The 18277-nt window shown below is 43.0% G+C and overlaps 1 protein-coding gene across 3 annotated transcripts in view; it reads left to right on the forward strand.

The window, feature by feature from the left end:
- The first annotated feature begins 1055 nt into the window (after positions 1–1055).
- The window catches only part of DENND1B (DENN domain containing 1B), a 186023-nt gene continuing 168801 nt past the window's right edge, over positions 1056–18277 (forward strand). For 2 of the 3 annotated variants that reach the window (XM_064147137.1, XM_064147140.1), the window contains exons 1-2: positions 2375–2962; positions 4339–4403. In XM_064147137.1, coding sequence (XP_064003207.1) covers positions 2907–2962; positions 4339–4403 — 121 coding nt within the window. In that variant the 5' untranslated portion in view covers positions 2375–2906. Of the gene's footprint in view, positions 1608–2374; positions 2963–4338; positions 4404–18277 lie in introns of those variants that run through there. The other variant, XM_064147138.1, reaches the window with a different exon arrangement.

The raw sequence follows: 18277 nt of genomic DNA on the forward strand, positions 1-18277 counted from the left end.
GCAGAGAAGTTAAACTTTAACAGAGTGAAAGCTGCCTGCTTCCAGAATCTCTCATAATACACAGCCCTCCCCTTCCCCCCCTCCCCCCCACATTTGATAGTTTTCTTTTTCCTGAAAAACCTCTTGGCTGTATCAATCTCATGGTTATGTGTTAAGGATACAAAGGCCCAAGCAATTTCATCTACTTCAGTGGGACTTGCAAATACTGCTTGTTAAAGCCAGCCAAGAATTATTGCAGAATGAAAGCTGGGATGCTAAGTGCTTGAAAACCAAGGAAATCCCAAAGCAAAGGTTCCTGATGGCAACGTTCAGTCATTTCTGCTGCACATCTATACCTTTTGTTATTGTTTAATCTGTATCCTGTGAGGTGTGTGGGATGTGTAACGAAGCCAAAACAATATTGCTTTGGAAAAGTTAGTATTTGTAATTTCCTGACTTTCAAACCTTTGATTTTTCAGGCTTGGTAACGCTGTTTTATGTGTTTAATAAACAGTTGGCTTGAACTTTTTTCTTCTACTTAACTCTTGATATGACGATTAGTTTCTGCAGGAAGCGTGAAAAGAATGTTTTTACTTTGACCCAGAACCACAGAATCTATTTTATACCTTTTTTTTTTTCATGGCAGTGTTACTATATTGGTGAGGGAAACTTCACGTAGGTGGGAATTTGGCTTCTCCTTGCCTCTCAGATGAATGAGACTTGGAAGCCTCTCAAGGATGGTGTTATTTTTCCTTCCTTTCCAAACTCACTAGAAACACTCGAGGGTATAACGCTTTTCATGTGTTTACAGGATGCTGCACTCACTCCAGCTCTCCCGTCCACTGCACCACCTCTTAAGCAGTTTGGGACGCTGCTTAGCACTCGATAAAAGCTAAACAGATTACCGCAGGTTAAGTTAACATTTATGACCTTTAGTAGGAAAAGCTCCACGTTCCCGCTGTGCGGGAAGAATGCAAAAAGGTGGTTAAGATGCGTAAGGCAACACAGCCGCTGGACTTAGCTGAGGAGCTTATTTCGCAGGTGGTAGTGGTGTCCGTGCGGTAAAACGCCACCGCTGCCGGTGCTGCCGTACTGATGGGCTGCCCTACCGCACCTATGCGGAACCCCTTCTCCGGACCTGGCTTTAGTTTCAGGCCGGCTCCCGAGGAGGTGCTACAGCCGTCCCGGGCCTGTCACGCCGCACCTGCCGCGGAGGACTGGGACCGTCCGTCGTGCCCGACAGAGGCAGGTCCCGCGGTCCCCCGCCACCTCCCGCTCGCCCCCGGGCCCTCCCCCGCTGGGCTCAGGTGACACCGGCCCCGGCGGCTCCCCAGGCCGCCGCGGAGCTTCCTGGTTCCCAGAAGGTGCCGGAGCCACTGCAACAGGAACTGAGAGACGGGGGGAGGAGGCGGTGCCGCCGCTCCACTGCAGTCGCGGCCCGAGCCGGGGGAGCGGAGCAGCCATGGGCCGCCGCCCGCCGCCTCCGCAGCAGCGCTGAGCCGCCCCCGCCACCGAAGGAAGAGGGGCCGGCGCTGCCCCCTCGCCCCTGCCGGGCGGGGCGCTTCTCCCTGAGGGGCGTTGGAGCAGCTGCCGGGTGCCCGCGATGTGACCATGGACAGCAGGTTCAAGTGAGTGGGGGGGTGGTGGTGTCTGGGGGCAGCCGGTGGGGGGCCGCAGCGGGGCTGGCGCGGCGGGGCGGGGGCCGCGGTGGGGCTGTCAGGCGCGGCGGGCCGAGGCGAGCTCTGCGGTGAGCAGGGAGCGAGTAGGCCTCGCAGCCGCCCCGGCCTGCGGGGCTGCAGGGAGGGAGGGGAGGGGGAGCCCACTCGGTGGGAGCGTGCGAGGGGCCGGGCGCACCGCGGCCGCTGAGTGACAGCGGGGCGGGCGGGCGGCAGCGGAGCCGGGGCGAGGCGAGGCGGGACTCCGCGGCGCGGAGGTAGCGGGGCGCGCACAGCGGCGGGGGGCGCCCCCCGCCCGGCCTGGAGCAGGGGGAGGAGGCAGCTGCGGTGCATGCGGCCGCTCGCTCGCCTGCCTCTTGTCTTCTCCGTGTCTGCCGGCGGCCCTGGCGCGCCTGCCCTGACATGGTCCTTCTGCAGCTCCTGCCGCCGCCGGTCTCGCCGGGTCAGAAGCGTCCGTGCCGGGGAGTGGTCGCGGGGGCGGGCGGAGCGGTGCCTGCACGCTGCTGGCCTGCGGCCGGTGGAAAGGAATTGTGAAATGGTGGCAGCTTGTTCCTGCGGCGCCCACAGCCCTCAGGCCCAGCCGGCTCCCTGCTTTGGTCGCCAGGGCTCCCTCAGGCCTGGGTGGTACCGCTGCTTGCAGCAACCCTGCCGCCGCCAGCAGCCGGTGGGCTGAAGTTTGTGACTTTAATCTCGCCAGTAATTGCAACCCCCTTTTTTTTTTTTTTGGTATCATGGTATGACAGGTGCAAAAGAGATTTTTTAGGTGCTCAGAAGCACTGCCGTGAAGCCTTACCCATCAGAAGCCGCCCCCTGGTTTTGCCGGCACTGGAAACCAGTGAGATGTTAACCGTGGGCTTCAGGAGTTGGCAAAAATCTCTCTGTAAATATATGATGAATAAGCAGGCTGCTACGGGGTAGTTGTAAAGGAAATGAGAGACAGTCTGACAATTCTCAGATTAGTTTGACACATTTTGACACTTCTAAGTGTAGTGGGATGTGACAAGTAAACTTCGAAGCGTTCTTCTGCAAAAGCAGCTTTAGAGTGGTGTAGTGAAAGACGGAAGGCAGTGTGACTTCAAAGAGCTCTCTCTCTTCGTGAGGCTAATTCAGCCAGGAATTGAGGTGGAAGCCTTCATTCAACGTTTGTGTCACTCGAACCGATTCACATTAAAACCCCAGCATTGTGTGGTCTGGGGTTTAGGAAGAAATGAGAGCCTGGGAGTGTAAACTTAGTGCCTGAACTACAGGAATATGATGGGGAGATGTCACGTCCTCAGAGGAAGGACTTTTATGGTTCAGTTTTCCAGGTGACTTAACAAAGCCAGGCCTGGTCAGTTTCATTCTGGACCTGCCTGCCTGCCAGAAGGACAATGGATGGGCTTTAATACTAGAATAAATCTCCAGCGTCCTGGATTTGGGCAGTTGTAACTCAGAGCAGAGTTTGATCTCACACATATGAGATCAGTAGATAGAGGATTTTCCCAGGTAAAATGCTTTAAAATACAATGCAAAGAAAGATTGTGATATTGGGCAGGTTATGTCCCTGTAACCTGGATTATGATTGTTGTTGGTGGCACCGTGGTCAGTGAAAGCATCTTCTGAGTCAGTTAATTAGTGACATCTGAATTTTTCCCTAGCTCAGCCTTTGGATTTCATTCAAAACAACACATTAACACATTGTTGTTTCTTTACTACATTTCACTTGAAGCGTTCTAGAAACCTGGAACCAAATCTTGGATTTTTATTTATTTATTTTCCATTTGCCTAAGATTCCAGGTGCCTTCAATGGAAGGGTTGCCATAGAAAGGAGTTCAAGTGTGAGTCTTTTATGTGGTTAAATAGACAATTGATATGGGTGTGGTTATACCACTTGCTTATAATATAAATAGCAGTGTGTTTGGTAGGCAGAGAGAGGTGGGTGGCATAATAATGACATTTAGGACTATTTTAGTAAACACTTAGATTGGGATTAGGTTGAGTGCTAATTGCTGTTGGCATATGCAGTTAGTTATTATCAGGTGTGTAGTTGCTGAGGGGGTGGAAGAGGCGTTGGCCTTTGCTGGGAGCTGACCATGATGGCTGCTGCAGATAGGGAGGCTTGCTTGGGCTCGGGCTCATCCATAGGTATTGCACTAATGCTTGCTTGATGAACTGTGCTGGAGGCTCAGCCTCTGAAGGCAAAGATTGGTCTTTTGTGGAAGAGGATGCAAAGTGGTCCTCAGCCATATGGTGGGAATCGTGTGTGTTGGAAGGGAAGTGGCTAAGTTTGTGGAATTAAAATCAATGTCCAAAGACTGGCTATCCCTGTTAAGTAGAAACAAAACCTAGCTTTAGAAGAGGCTGCTCATGATTCCTTTAATACCTTTCATTTTGAGTGATAAGGATTTTAGTATCACTTTTTCTTCATCTATCAGGTGTGGCATGCTGAAGTAAACACTTTTTAAGGCAGTGACAGTATTGGTGCAATAAGTTGCACAGTTTTTCTTCTTATTTTATTTTTTTCTAAGGTTGTACAGGAAAATGTGACCTCTTGGTTCTTCATTAGAACTAACCTGATTTCTAATTATATTTTAATCAATTGTTAATTTTATTCACATTTTATTCTGTATAAGTAGAATGGAAAAGATAACAGAAACAGTATCTGAAGCACATAAGATTAATTACTTGTGTTTCCTTCTTCTAGGGAAAATCCAGAACGTACCTTTGATTTGGTACTGAAAGTAAAATGCCAAGCATCTGAAAATGAAGGTAATGTACCATGCTATTGAGAGGTGGAAAAAATCATTTGTATTGTGATACAGTATCATTTTATGTGTTGAAATGCAGTTGGATAGGGATTGTATTAGGAAGTGACTATGGATATTTTATTGCCTTCAAAAATATTAATCTATACTTGTCATTTTTTGTAATTGTTATATATTCATTTTGGTTACTGTAAAAGTATTTTCTTTTTTTTTCCTGAAATACTTGCAAAACCAGGGTGTGAAATCAGTTTTTAAGTCTTAAAGTGTTGTTTCTATGTAAGATTTCATTTTGGCAGAACAATTGATCGAAATTAACATGACACTGATAGCAGTCAATGCGATAGTGACAAAAATAGTTTGTTTTCTGAACAACAGAAAGAGCCTTTCCGGCTGATGTTTGACAGCTGCTTTGGTTCGATACATGATACAAACAATGACTGCTAACTTGAGCTTATGTTAGCCATCAGTTTCACGTCTCTATAAACACACAGTAACAGAGATGCCAGAGTTATCTGAGACTGCTTTTTATCTCAGGTTAAAAGAAGATGGGATGTTCAGTGCTGAAATTAAAGTTACCTTTAGAAAGTCCACTAGGGGAACTTGATTCCTGTTTTCCTCTGAAGTTGTTTACCTTATAAAAACACAGGGAGAGAAGTCTTACTGGATTTATATTGTAGTCATGTTAGTCTGTGATAGCAGTCTATAAAAACAATAAAATACATCTTAAAGTAATTCTTACCCTAATGTGTTTACTGCTCTGAATGCTGTTTCCAGAGTTTACTGCTCTGACAGGTTAGAAGCCTGTAGAAGTTCATAATCTCAAAATATTCCTATTTATTTATTTGCTTTTAAATTTCAATCAACATTTCTGTTAATGTTATCATGGGCATGTGCCTTAATATGGTTATAAATACCTTTTTTTGCTGAATCTAACTGATTATAGTTCTTCAGATCTCTCCCTATCTCAACAGGCTTTATCAGGCTTTTCTGTACCTGTTGTGTTTTTCACACTTACCCCTCGCCACCACTCCCTTTTCATAAGATTGTTCATTTAGTTAAGGAATGATATTTTGGTCCTGATGCAGTCCTTGGGTATCTTTCTCTTTGCCAACAACCTATTGCCTGCTTTGTCAGTTTGCTGTTTGTGTAGCTGTGGTTCAGACAATCAGATCTATGTTGTGGTTTGTATCATGGCACATTTTATCTTCTATTCTTTCACAGTTTTTGCCATAGTGATTTCAGAGACATCATGTCTGTGAACTCTGCTTAGCTACTTGACTCCTTGCTTTGTGCATTTAGTGTCTGCTTCCACCTGACATCCCTTCCTGGGGGCCTGCTCACATTTTGACTTAGACCTAGATTCAACCTGCAGATTTTAGGCTAGATAATCCTTTTAGACTGTTGATAATCCTTTCAAGTCTTCATCTTGAAATCTTGGAAAATGTAGATTTTTTTTTTTCCCCTTCTGTGATCAGAACATGCATCTATATTCTTTTAATTCCTTTTGTCTGCCTTTTGATTTCTGATTTGAATTGCATCTTTCTGCCTTCACTATCAAAAGAAACCACTTCTTGTTACCTGCAGTTCTCTGAATGACTGCCTGTGCCTGAATTCTGGTCATTGTCACTTCCCTTGCCTCGTTTGGTAGGTGTTTCGTGCTGCTCATCAATTGTTCTCTACGGAGAGTAGGGTGTTTCAAATCTGTGTATCTTCTTGATCTGTGACTTGAGTTAATGTGGAGACTGTATTTGTGAGCATGTTGTGGGAGCGCTCACCTTTTGCTATTGTCCTTTCCACCTGATGTGAGCTCCGTTGCTGTTAATAGGTTGGTCAAAAGCAGGAAGGAGATGTGATAGCAGCAGTGCTGGAGGAGGCAGCATGTGTCCGGTGAAGAGTTGGGTGTTACAGCTGGCTTGGAGGTTGTGATGATCTGAGCCTTCAGATCATCACAAAAGACACAGTCTCCTTTCACCAATCAGATTGTGCTGGCTGAATGTTCTAGTTAGCAGCCTGCTCCATTCTGACCCATCTGGGATTCATTTTAATTTCTTTCAGATGATCTCTAATTTAGATAACAAACTCACTTGACATCATATTTACATGTTGCATTATGAGCACAATATATCTAATTAATATATCTGAATGTTTAAGTTATTTAAAGAAGATTCATAAGGAATCAAAGTGTATTGTCTTCACCACCACTTTAGAAATGGAGCACAAGGCTTGTCATGCTAAACAGGGAGCTTTCAAGGTTGGTTGATTATAAGGTCTAGCAAATTTGTCAGTTACCCTGTATTGTAGGTCTTGCCTTTAAATAGATTTTCATGCTAGGATAATCTTTTGAATGTATCATACTTGAAAACATGATCCATTCACCTGTTTCTTTGCTCCTGCCTCTTTCTCTCTTATGAAAGAGATTTGTGTTTAAATAGGGGCTTTCTCCCTCGCATCCCATCTGCTCCTTGTGCTTGATCCTGAATTTGTGACATCACTGTCACCAGTGTTGCTGTGGAAATATCACAGCCTCAAATTATGATCTTCTTGCATGAGTGAACAGCAGGAGAAGCTGACTTAGGAGAGAGGAAGACCTTAATCTGACCCATGTATTTTAAAGTTTTTTCCTTTTCAAGCTTAGCTGTGACATGCGTTCTCCTGAATTCTAATTTCCCTGTGGCAGCATTTAACTGTTATAACAAATAGAAATTGAGGTAGCTCTACTGCGTGTGTAGTTATTAAGTTGATGCTTTTATGAAGATGCTATGTGCAGGCAGTGTGACATCATGAAAAACTTAAGCTTTTGGAGAAATATTTTTAGATAAATTCTTAATTATAGCACAGCTCTTGGGGAATGTTAATTGTTTGAATCTGACAATGTCCTGGGGCTCTGCCAGCTACAAAGGAACATAGATAACCAAAGGCAACAAGGTTTATGTGTAATGTGAAATTTGTTCTTAAGTCATTTCACTAATTATTTCCAATGCTGATTTCTACTCAGACACTTTGGAGGTTTTATATAGGTTAATATAAAGCTTTAGGATTAGAATCAGATTGTAGCCCACACCATAACTTCTGTGATGGTCAAGATGGTAAGCATCTATTAATGCAATATGTTGAAATATAGCAATTAGTTATTGTGACAACTTTTTAATTCCATTTCATTAATTTAATTTCAAGTTTCATAACCTAGTTCTTGCAAATGAGATGAATTTGAGAAGGATTAACTTTTGTTCTCAAGAGTTAGCTGAGCAACTGGGATGTGAGTGCTAAGTTATTCTATGAGCTCAATATTCGTTAACTGTGAACTTGGCTTGCAGTGTCAGTAGCACCTTACAGCAAAAGGTTTTACATTGCCTCCCAGGCAGTTGCAGATTTTGTAGTTCTTTCTTATGTCACTCCTTCGTGAACAGGCCAACAAAAGAAGGAGCAAAAATGTGTGCCAATTTTCCCACAATCATCTGGCCTTCTGTGTTAGATTTTCACTTACAGACCCAGAGGACAGCTTGATAACAGAAATTAATATTATCAAAACTGTTATTTTAAGGATGAGTGTTGCTCTTTAGCTCTAGGGTAAAAAGACTGATTTTTAAAAAACTTTGTTGAGCTCTGTGCTGAGTTATTCTTTCTAGTTACTGAGAACAATGTACTGTTACAGTTGTCCTGGGTGCATAGTCTTATGTGAGGCTGTGTTGGTTCAAGATTGCAAGACAGATGCACCTACAACAACTTTACTCTTCTCCTGGCACTCTTGAAAGTTAAACTGCACTTGGGGCAGTAGGTTATCTGTGAGCCTAGAAGTTGTCTAACAAAGCAGTCTGCAGCTTTTTTTCCCCTTCTGTTTCCCCCTCTTTTTTTTTTTTTTCCCTGTCCAAGTCCTTCCGTCATGAAGAGTAAACTAAATTTCTGGAAAGGTAATGTTTCTGTACTCTTCCACAGGACATGCCCAAAGTAGTAGTGCTGTGCCACCTTTGTTAATAGTGTAGATGTATCTGTGCCTGTACAGACATATAATGTAGGCATACATGTGGCTGAACTTTATATCATGGTTACATGTGCAAAGATGAAGTTGCATATTTAAGTAATTCTATAAACTCTACATCCTACATCTATTTTACTAAATGTAGATTGCTCAAAAGGCAGTGCACATACAACAGCTTGCAGTACAAAGGGCAATATGCAATAACTTCTGTGAACCTAAGGTCTTCAGCATTTCTGTCAACGGTTTCCCTAGAAGATGACTCAAATTGGTTTCGGTTTGTGTGGTTAGAAGTGCTGTTTTCTATGCCTGCCTTTATTTGTGTCACGTATGAAAAGCAACTAAAAAACTCTATGGAGTGTGCAGACAGATCCAGGAAATTCAGCCACCAAATACCACAGTTTGGTTCTATGACTGCTTTAGCCTTGACTGCTCAAGTTTTACTTGAAGATCCTTTGAAATGTTCTGTTCCAGCAAAGAATAATTTTTTGAACAGGGCTTGAAATTGGAGTGCTTTGTCTCTATTTCCCCTTTAATGCTATGAAGGCTTCTATCTAGATACATGATGATCATAGAATCATTAAAGTTGGAAAAGACCTCTAAATTTTCAAAGAAAATCCATGAAAACCCATTTAGTTGTGTGTTGGTGGAGTTGAGAACTATATGTATTAAGTCCAGGAGTTAGGCTACAGATGCAGAATCCTTTGCATGAACTTGATTGTGGTTTGTAAGGTACAGATAGGATGTGTAGTTCCAGGAAGGTCTCTGTTCTTCAGAAGGTTTAGTGCAGTCGCTAGCTCTGCCCATGAGCAACCTGTTTAACTTTAGTAGAGTTTTGTTTAAGAGTCTCCTAAAGCTGCATTATTCTTCTTCTTTTTTTTTGTTTTCACTGTAGGAAGCTGTTTATTAACCACAGGCTCTGAACCTGTGGGTGTAATATGCTGATTGTCAGATAACTGTTTTCCTTTGACGTACATTTTTTTTTTCAGAGCATCACTTGAGCCTGATTTAAAAAGATAATTCTATCAGTGTGACACATGAAGACATGTACAGGTTATTTCTTAAGAGCAATTGCAACTTTTGATAAAACCCTTATACACTTCCAACCTTTTTCACTGTTGGTTTTCACTGGAAAGGTTCTAAGTACTGACTTAAACAAAAAGTGAGGTTTCTCTAACTTGTTCAAGCCCTCTGTGTTCTTCAGGTGATTATGAAGAGCAGCCACCTATTGCTATGGATTAGATACACTTTTAGTCTCAAATACTGTGTTGCCATCTATTGCTATGGATTAGATACACTTTTAGTCTCAAATACTGTGTTGCCATATTAGAATTTATTTTACCCCCAACAGACAGTTAGAGATGCCTTTTCAGATTGTAGAATGCTATTTCAGAACATGGGCTATAGGACTGTAGTCTCAGGTGCAGTTTTTGTATGTAAAAGAAACCCCTTTCTTTCTGTGACCCTCTAAAGTTTCATCAGACTTTTCCCCCCCTCTCATTAACTCGTATGGTGTTATTTAGATAAGTGCTACTTGTCTGTCGTGGTTTCTTGTTTTTCCTGTTGAGAAATTTTCAAATGATGGTATCTAAAGAGCTGGGAAGAGGATGTTTAATCTGGCCTGATATCTCTACAGCATTATCTATTGGTTAGGAGCAGAATGTTTTGCAGCCATTTGTTGAAGATGATTTTGAGGGCAAAAGCAGGTAATGCATCATGGTTGTCCTTTTTGACAAAACCAAGGAATATAAGCCAGAGTTTGACTCAAGCTCTCTTGCCTCAAAGCACCAAGCGTGCCTGTAAATCCTTCATAAATTATAACATGTTGTATAACTTTAAATCCTCCAATTGTATCTCAATGAGTGTTTTCATTATGTTTAAATATCTTTCATTTAATTGGAAAGCTTCTCAAGATATGAAAGGTGGTGTTGTGTGTGCTTGGATTGTCGCTAGCAAAGAGTGGGCATTGGAGAATTAGGAATAACAAAAAGAAGACAACTGTGATTTAGCATCTAAGATAAAGATTGGCATTCATACTTTTTTACCTTTCCTTTTCAGAGACTGAGGAATAGAGGGTAGTTACTCCAGCTTCTCTTCACAGTTGCAAAAATATGCCTCTGCTTTTAAGTGCCTCATTTTCTAAATTTTTTTTTTAAGCCAACCTACAGAAATTCTTGGATGTATGTGTAATTTGGAGGTGGGTGCAGATATGCGTCTGGAGGAGGGGGAAGGGTGAGAGCTGCTGGAGAAATAGGTCAAGGAAACCCTTTCTCCTATCTCCCCTGCATTCTTCACTAAGGGCAAAAGACCTCAGTGGGAAGGGATGACCCTACTCCCCAGCAGCCAGAGGACAGTTCTGGTAGGAGTGGTGGGCTCTTCTCTACTCCAGAGATTGCAGCTGTAGTAATGTGGGGGCAGGCACTGTGGTATCAATGCTGGTAGAGATGAATTATTCCCCAGACATTTGCCTGACTGTGTCAGATTTTTTTTCATGTAATGCCATATGCTCCTTTCAGCAGTGTAATTGGGCTTTGGGCAATGACACTGAAAGGGAGAAATTTGATGAGTTAAATAAAAATATTAACTTGTTACAAAAGTAATGTGTAAAATGGAGTGACTGAACATACCAGTGTTAGCACAACTAAACCAAAGCTGCAAACAACAACCTGCATCATGCAATGCAGGCAGGCAGTATGAAAGCTGACATTCCTGTGTTTTTCTTCAATGTAATTTTAGTCTCATTTTAGTACTTAACCGTTTGAGATGGCTGCCTGGGGGATAGTTTGCAGGCTTTTAAATTGCTTGCATTCAGAAGTGTTAAAGAGTTTGCATATTTTTCTGAGCTAATGTCAGCCTGCTTCTGCCCTCCCACACACTGAACAGTCCATCTTACACAGAGGTTTAGCGTTCTTTAAGGAGATATGTTATGCTGTTAGCTCTCTTCATGTGTGCTTTAATGGCTTGTACTTTCATGTATGGGGGATTTAAAGTCTGCTTAAAAAGCTTTGAGAACTCGTTAAACTTTCAAGATTTAAAATGCTCTTTGCAGTGCCATAAGGCACTTCTCTCTCTGGTACTGACTGAAGTGTAGAGTTTCCTGTCTGGTTCACAGAAGTAGTGCTTTCAATTTGTTTCCTTCTACCAGTGGAGATGTTAGCTGAGGATGCAGATACACATAGATGTACTGATCGTGTAACTCTTGGGATAGATACTTCTGCTTGTAAATAAAATAAAACACTGTTGGGGCTACAAAGGGAAGAGTTACATAACTGTTTGTGAAGGGCTTTAAACCTTCTGAAGTCAAAATAAGTTGCTCTTATTATTCCTTAAGATAATTTTATGTGTAAAGAGCAACCTGAGCACAGTGCCACTTTGCAATTAAAGAGTCAGGCTGTTGGTTTTTTGTGCTAGGCTGATGTTTGATAAAGATCCAGATGGAATCAAGGTGTTTTACGGGCACATACTTAGAGTGGAAGTTTGCACATGACTGACAGATAAAACACTAAAATTCTGAAGACATGAACTTCTTGTATTTGCACTTGACATTTATCCATACATCTTGAAACTGTAGCTCTGTGTTTACAACTGAATAATTTCAGTGGACAAACATTTCTTAATATTTTGTGATTCTGGTTTGAGAGAAAAGATTAAAACCAAATACTGAGCTTTATATGGAAAAGAGAAGAGAAAAAGCAGAAGTGGTAAGAGGAGAAAAAAAGGCTTGAACAAGATTTTGGGTGTGGTGTCTGCACTTCCTGAGCTGGGAAAAGCAAGGCTGCAGTTTACAGGCATACTGTCTTCCTTTGCAAAATTCTTAATCCTTGTTTGGAAGGTACTGTCCAAGTATTAAATCCTTAATTAGAAATAGGGCTTGAGCAAAGCTTTTGGATTACATTTCCTAGAATTTTAATCAGATTCTGGTTTCTTTGCACATTTGAGTCAATATGTAGATTAAAACCAAGCTAAAGTTACAGATGTCTGGTAATGGCACATTAGTTAGGGTTTCTGTGTTTACTTTAAGACATATTTTGCAAACTTTCTTAGTTAATGCCAAGTTGCAATTATCATGAAGGCATAATCTTTATAGGCGAAGTATTCTGCCATAGCTAGTGTGCCAAGGCATTTCAGAATCATAGAATAATAGAATCAACCAGGTTGGAAGAGACCTCCAAGATCATCCAGTCCAACCTAGCACCCAGCCCTAGCCAGTCAACTAGACCATGGCACTAAGTGCCTCATCCAGGCTTTGCTTGAACACCTCCAGGGACAGCAACTCCACCACCTCCCTGGGCAGCCCATTCTAATGCCAAATCACTCTCTCTGGCAAGAACTTCCTCCTAACATCCAGCCTATACCTCCCCCAGCACAATTTGAGACTGTGTCCCCTTGTTCTATTGCAGGTTGCCTGGGAGAAAAGACCAACCCCCACCTGGCTACAACCTCCCTTCAGGTTGTTGTAGACAGCAATGAGGTCCCCCCTGAGCCTCCTCTTCTCCAGGCTAAACACCCCCAGCTCCCTCAGCCTCTCCTCATAGGGTTTGTGTTCCAGGCCCCTCATCAGCTTTGTCGCCCTTCTCTGGACAGGCTCCAGCACCTCAACATCTCTCTTGAATTGAGGAGCCCAGAACTGGACACAGCACTCAAGGTGTGGCCTGACCAGTGTTGAGTACAGGGGAAAAATAACCTCCCTTGTCCTACTGGCCACACTGTTCCTGATACAGGCCAGGATGTCATTGGGTCACTTGGCCACCTGGGCACACTGCTGGCTCATGTTCAGCTACTATCTACCAGCACCCCCAGGTCCCTTTCTTCCTGGCTGCTCTCCAGCCACTCTGTCCCCAGCCTGTAGCACTGCTTGGGGTTGTTGTGGCCAAAGATCAGAGCCCTGTGCATTTTCCTTTAAATTCCAAATGGGAAAAAGGGACACAAAGAATGGTTAATACTTCTGCTTACATTCTAATAGAGAAGAAGAAAATTCTATTTGACTTCACATTCTATTCATGTGAAGGGTTTTATTTGTTGATCCTGTTTTAGAATCCATCAAAATATTGTAAAGTTACAGTTTCATTGTGTGAATGGAGTCAAATGTTTGCTTTTTGGAGGAGGCAGTTGCTGTATTAACAGGATAGGCTAAATGCAAAAATGTGTTGTCTATGTGTTTAAACACTGTATGCTAAATGTTGAATTTAATGTGTTTCAAGGGCTGCACTTGACATAGGGAAGCTGTGCTGGTAAGGGCTATAAGGAACAGCATCATCAAGAATTGCTGAGGAATGCTTAACATCTTAAGGCAACTGTTTCCAGGAATGAAATTACATTATTGAAGAATGGTGATAATTTAAAAGATGCAACATGAAAAACAAATGTGAAAGTGTGTTTTGTGTTACAGTGAGTGTGATTATGCTCTGTTCAAATGCAAAATAAGAAAAAGTAGCAGCACAGGGGTAGGAAAAAAGAATTGTGTGACAGTTGCAAACCTACATGTCATGAATTTGAAATAGTGGAGTTAAACCACAGTCTACAGAGTGACAAGAGTTAAACAGTTACTGTAACTTTAATCTTGCTAGCAACAGCTGATCGTTTGTGCATCCTTTCCCTATCCTTTGGAGGTCCTTTGGCTCCTAAACTATATGAGTTTGCTGTTTATGTTGTACTTCAAATAGCTAGCAGGATTAAAAGCAGCATGTGAGGTAAGCATCCTTCCTGCAGCACCTGGCAGACTTGCTATGTGGGTACAGTCGCCGTTCAGCTGGTGGGGCTGCTTCTGGAGCTGACAGGAAATGCTTCTCACCAGGGTCAGTTAAGGAGGAACTGCTGGGATTCTCATGCCATGCAAAGTAGTATAGACTGTTGTTTAATCTCTGTGCATTAAGTTCAGTTGTGGTTTTTGTTGTTGTTTTTTGTTTGTTTGTTTTAAGTAAATATGTTGCCAGTTCAGGAAACTGGGGAAAAAACAACCTATGGGTGTTTTTATGTCTTTACTCTCTCTCCTGCTATATTCCTGATGGCTTTTGGGCTTCCAGGCTACTGTCAGTGTTGGAATTGTGTTGGGGTTTTGTTAACCTCCTGCTCTTTTTAAAGGAAATTGATTTAATGTCTTTGCTGGTGACTTGTAGTTTTCTGTTCATGTAGTAAAATTTATCTCTTAAGTTAAAAAACCTATACTCCAAATTAGATCCCTGTCACTCCTGGTCATTTAAGGCATTGCACGATTTGAGATAGATTAAACTTTCATTTTGTGTACTCAAAATTCTGTCTAAGGAATGCATTTATGGTGAGTTCGTAGACCTGATAACGGTTAATGATATTGTGACCCAACATGGGAATTTCTGAAAACCTTTGTGTCCAGGAAAGAGTTTTGCTGGTCACTGTGTTCTAGGTATCATCTGCCTGCTGAGAATGTTGCCAGATAAAAGAAGACTTTATTTCTCAGCAGCAGATAAATGGCTTACTTCTTTATCTGAAATTTACAAACATGTCACAGGCAGTTATGACGACAGTGACTGTGTGTCAGGACAGGTGTAGCATTCTGACACTGGAAACTGATTTAGGTGAGGTTCTGAGCATTCACTTGCACTTTTAATCAAGCATTTTTGATAGGTGTATCTAAGTAAATCCCTTTTAGTTTCTAGGAATGTGTGTGTCTCATACAGTGTAAGCACATGTTTGCATCTACTTCTACTTGGGATCCATCCCTAAATTACTGCAGTCTGATCTGTGGGCTTGTCTGCCTCTCCTAACATGGAGCTGAAGGTGTCTCAACTTTGAAACACTGTTGTCCTGCAACTCCCCCCCCCCCCCCCCCCCCCCCAAAAAAAAAAAAAAAAAAACCACCACAAAACCAAAACAAACAAAAAACCAAAAACAAACAAAAAACCCCCCAACAAAACCCAAAAACCCAACCTTTTGATAACGGCATTTACTCTCATGGAACCCATTTGTATGGGTTCTCTTGCCTAGGTGTTGTGGTTGGTGATCATTTCTGTCATTGCTTGACTCTCATAAACTGAAAAAATAGTCTGGTGATTTGTGTGCAAAGGAAGACATCTTGTTATAAGACCATTGAATCCTAATCATAGAATCAGCCAGGTTGGAAGAGACCTCCAAGATCATCCAGTCCAACCTAGCACCCAGCCCTATCCAGTCAACTAGACCATGGCACCAAGTGCCTCGTCCAGTCTTTGCTTGAGCACCTCCAGGGATGGTGACTCCACCACCTCCCTGGGCAGCCCATTCCAGTGCCAATCACTCTCTCTGTGAAGAACTTCCTCCTAACATCCAGCCTAGACCTCCCCTGGCACAACTTGAGACTGTGTCCCCTTGTTCTAGTGATATTCTCTGCTGAGGTAATACCCACTAGAAATCTTGGCTTTCTGGTAGTCAGTGGCTCTACACTGTCCAAGTTTTTAAATGCTCAGGAATATAAAGGAACACAAAGTATTCAGAATCAAGCCATGTCTGTGTTTGCAGTCACTTCAGTAAGTTGTGGCTTGGAGTTGCAGAAGTGTCTGTGTACTTAACCTGTTAGTATGCTCATGGATGATTTTAGTAAACGAGGGTCTGAAATTAATTCAGTTTAGGACAGTTGCAGAGGCACTCATGATGGTTGACTGTAACATGGATTTATAGTCAAATCTGTGTGAAACAAGTATCTCCTCCTCATACTCACAGTTCTGGGCCCCTCAATTCAAGAAAGATGTTGAGGTGCTGGAACATGTCCAGAGAAGGGTGACAAAGATGGTGAGGGGCCTGGAGCACAAATCCTATGAGGAGAGGCTGAGGGAGCTGGGCCTGTTTAGCCTGGAAAAGAGGAGGCTCAGGGGTGATCTTATTATTGTCTACAACTACCTGAAGGGACATTGTAGCCAGGTGGGGGGTGGCCTCTTCTCCCAGGCAACCAGCAATAGAACAAGGGGACACAGTCTCAAGTTGTGCTGGGGGAGGTATAGGCTGGATATTAGGAAGAAGTTCTTCACAGAGAGAGTGATTGGCATTGGAATGGGCTGCCCAGGGAGGTGGTGGAGGCACCGTCCCTGGGGGTCTTCAAGAAAAGACTGGATGAGGCACTTAGTGCCATGGTCTAGTTGACTGCCTAGGGCTGGGTGCTAGGTTGGACTGGATGATCTTGGAGGTCTCTTCCAACCTGGCTGATTCTGTGATTCTTCTGGATTTCTGGTGAGAGCATAACTGGACTGCATTTGGAGCCAAATCAGAGTTGCTTTCACTGTGCCTTGAAAACATGATAGAATTTTATAATCTGTTTGCTTTGTGTCTCATTGTGTGCACTCCACCTTATAGCTTAATACAACAGGGAAACTTGATACCCACATCCAGCTACTAGGATACTTCTGTTGTTGGGGTTCTGCCCCTGTCTGTTCTAACACTAGGAGTCACTCATCTATGTGTGACCAGTACGTGTTAATTGTCAGCATGTCTTGAAATACTAATTGCTTAGCGAGCAAGACAAAAAGCCTGGCTAGGACAGAAAGTGCCCAAATACCATAAACAATAGTTGCAAACAAAGGGGCATTTTGAAGTGCTTTATGTGTAGTGAGACCACAGTGGTTTTGGTGTTTTCTCCTGTTTTTCTCTTCTTCAGCCTGATACTTTGTTAATATTGCTTTGGCTACGTAGAACACTATATGTTGCTTGTCATGGCAGTTAATGTAGATGCTTTCTGCTTGTGAGTCAGAACACAACGCAAATCATGAAACAGATACAAATTGCCTAGTCTGAGATAAATGCTGAAACACTTAAGCCATACAGAAAGTGAGTAAATGCCTTTCTCTTGGTTGACGATCCAAACGCTCGACTTTTCAAGTCGCATCAGCACAGGCTGGGGACAGAGTGGCTGGAGAGTAGCTAGGCAGAAAGACACTTGGAGGTACTGCTAGATAGTAGGCTGCAAATGAACCAATAGTGTGCCCAGGTGGCCAAGAGAGCCAATGGCATCCTGGCCTGCATCAGGAACAGTGTGGCCACTAGGACAAGGGAGGTTATTCTTCCCCTGTACTCAACACTGGTCAGGCCACACCTTGAGTGCTGTGTCCAGTTCTGGGCTCCTCAATTCAAGAGAGATGTTGAGGTGCTGGAACATGTCCAGAGAAGGGCAATGAAGCTGGTGAGAGGCCTGGAACACAAATCCTATAAGGAGAGGCTGAGGGAGCTGAGGTTGTTTAGCCTGGAGAAGAGGAGGCTCAGGGGTGACCTCATTGCTGTCTACAACTAGCTGAAGAGAGGTTGTAGCCAGGTGGGAGTTGGTCTCTTCTGCCAGGCAACCTGCGATAGAACAAGGGGACACAGTCTCAAGCTGTGCCAGGGGAGGTCTAGGCTGGATGTTAGGAGGAAGTTGTTGGCAGAGAGAGTGATTGGCATTGGAATGGGCTGCCCAGGGAGGTGGTAGAGTGTCCCTGGAGGTGTTCAAGCAAAGCCTGGATCAGGCACTTATTGCCATGGTCTAGTTGATTGGACAGGGTTGGGTGCTAGGTTGGACTGGATGATCTTGGAGATCTCTTCCAACCTGCTTGATTGTATGATTCTATGATATTCAATTAATCTATTTCATGGGAATATTATAAATCCTGTCATATATGTGAAACAAAAAGAAATGACAGTGTATGCTGTGTGTTATCTTAAATCAGTATTCCTGCAGTGGAGTGATACTGATCCCTTACAAGACAATAATACATCTTGGAAACCTAAGAAAGCACACTTGAAATATAAATCAATCCTTCTAAAGTTTAATGAGCCCATCATATTCATACATCATTCACCAATGTTTCTGGAGGATTTTGTTTAATTCTACAGTGTATCAGGTAGGCTTGCTGGAGTTGTGTGGGTATTGCAAATGTGCAGGGCTGGGCAGAGAGACAGATTTTATTGTCAGATTCACTTTGAAAACTGAT

Source organism: Pogoniulus pusillus, chromosome 8, assembly GCF_015220805.1.
Source record: "Pogoniulus pusillus isolate bPogPus1 chromosome 8, bPogPus1.pri, whole genome shotgun sequence".
Taxonomy (NCBI): domain Eukaryota; kingdom Metazoa; phylum Chordata; class Aves; order Piciformes; family Lybiidae; genus Pogoniulus; species Pogoniulus pusillus.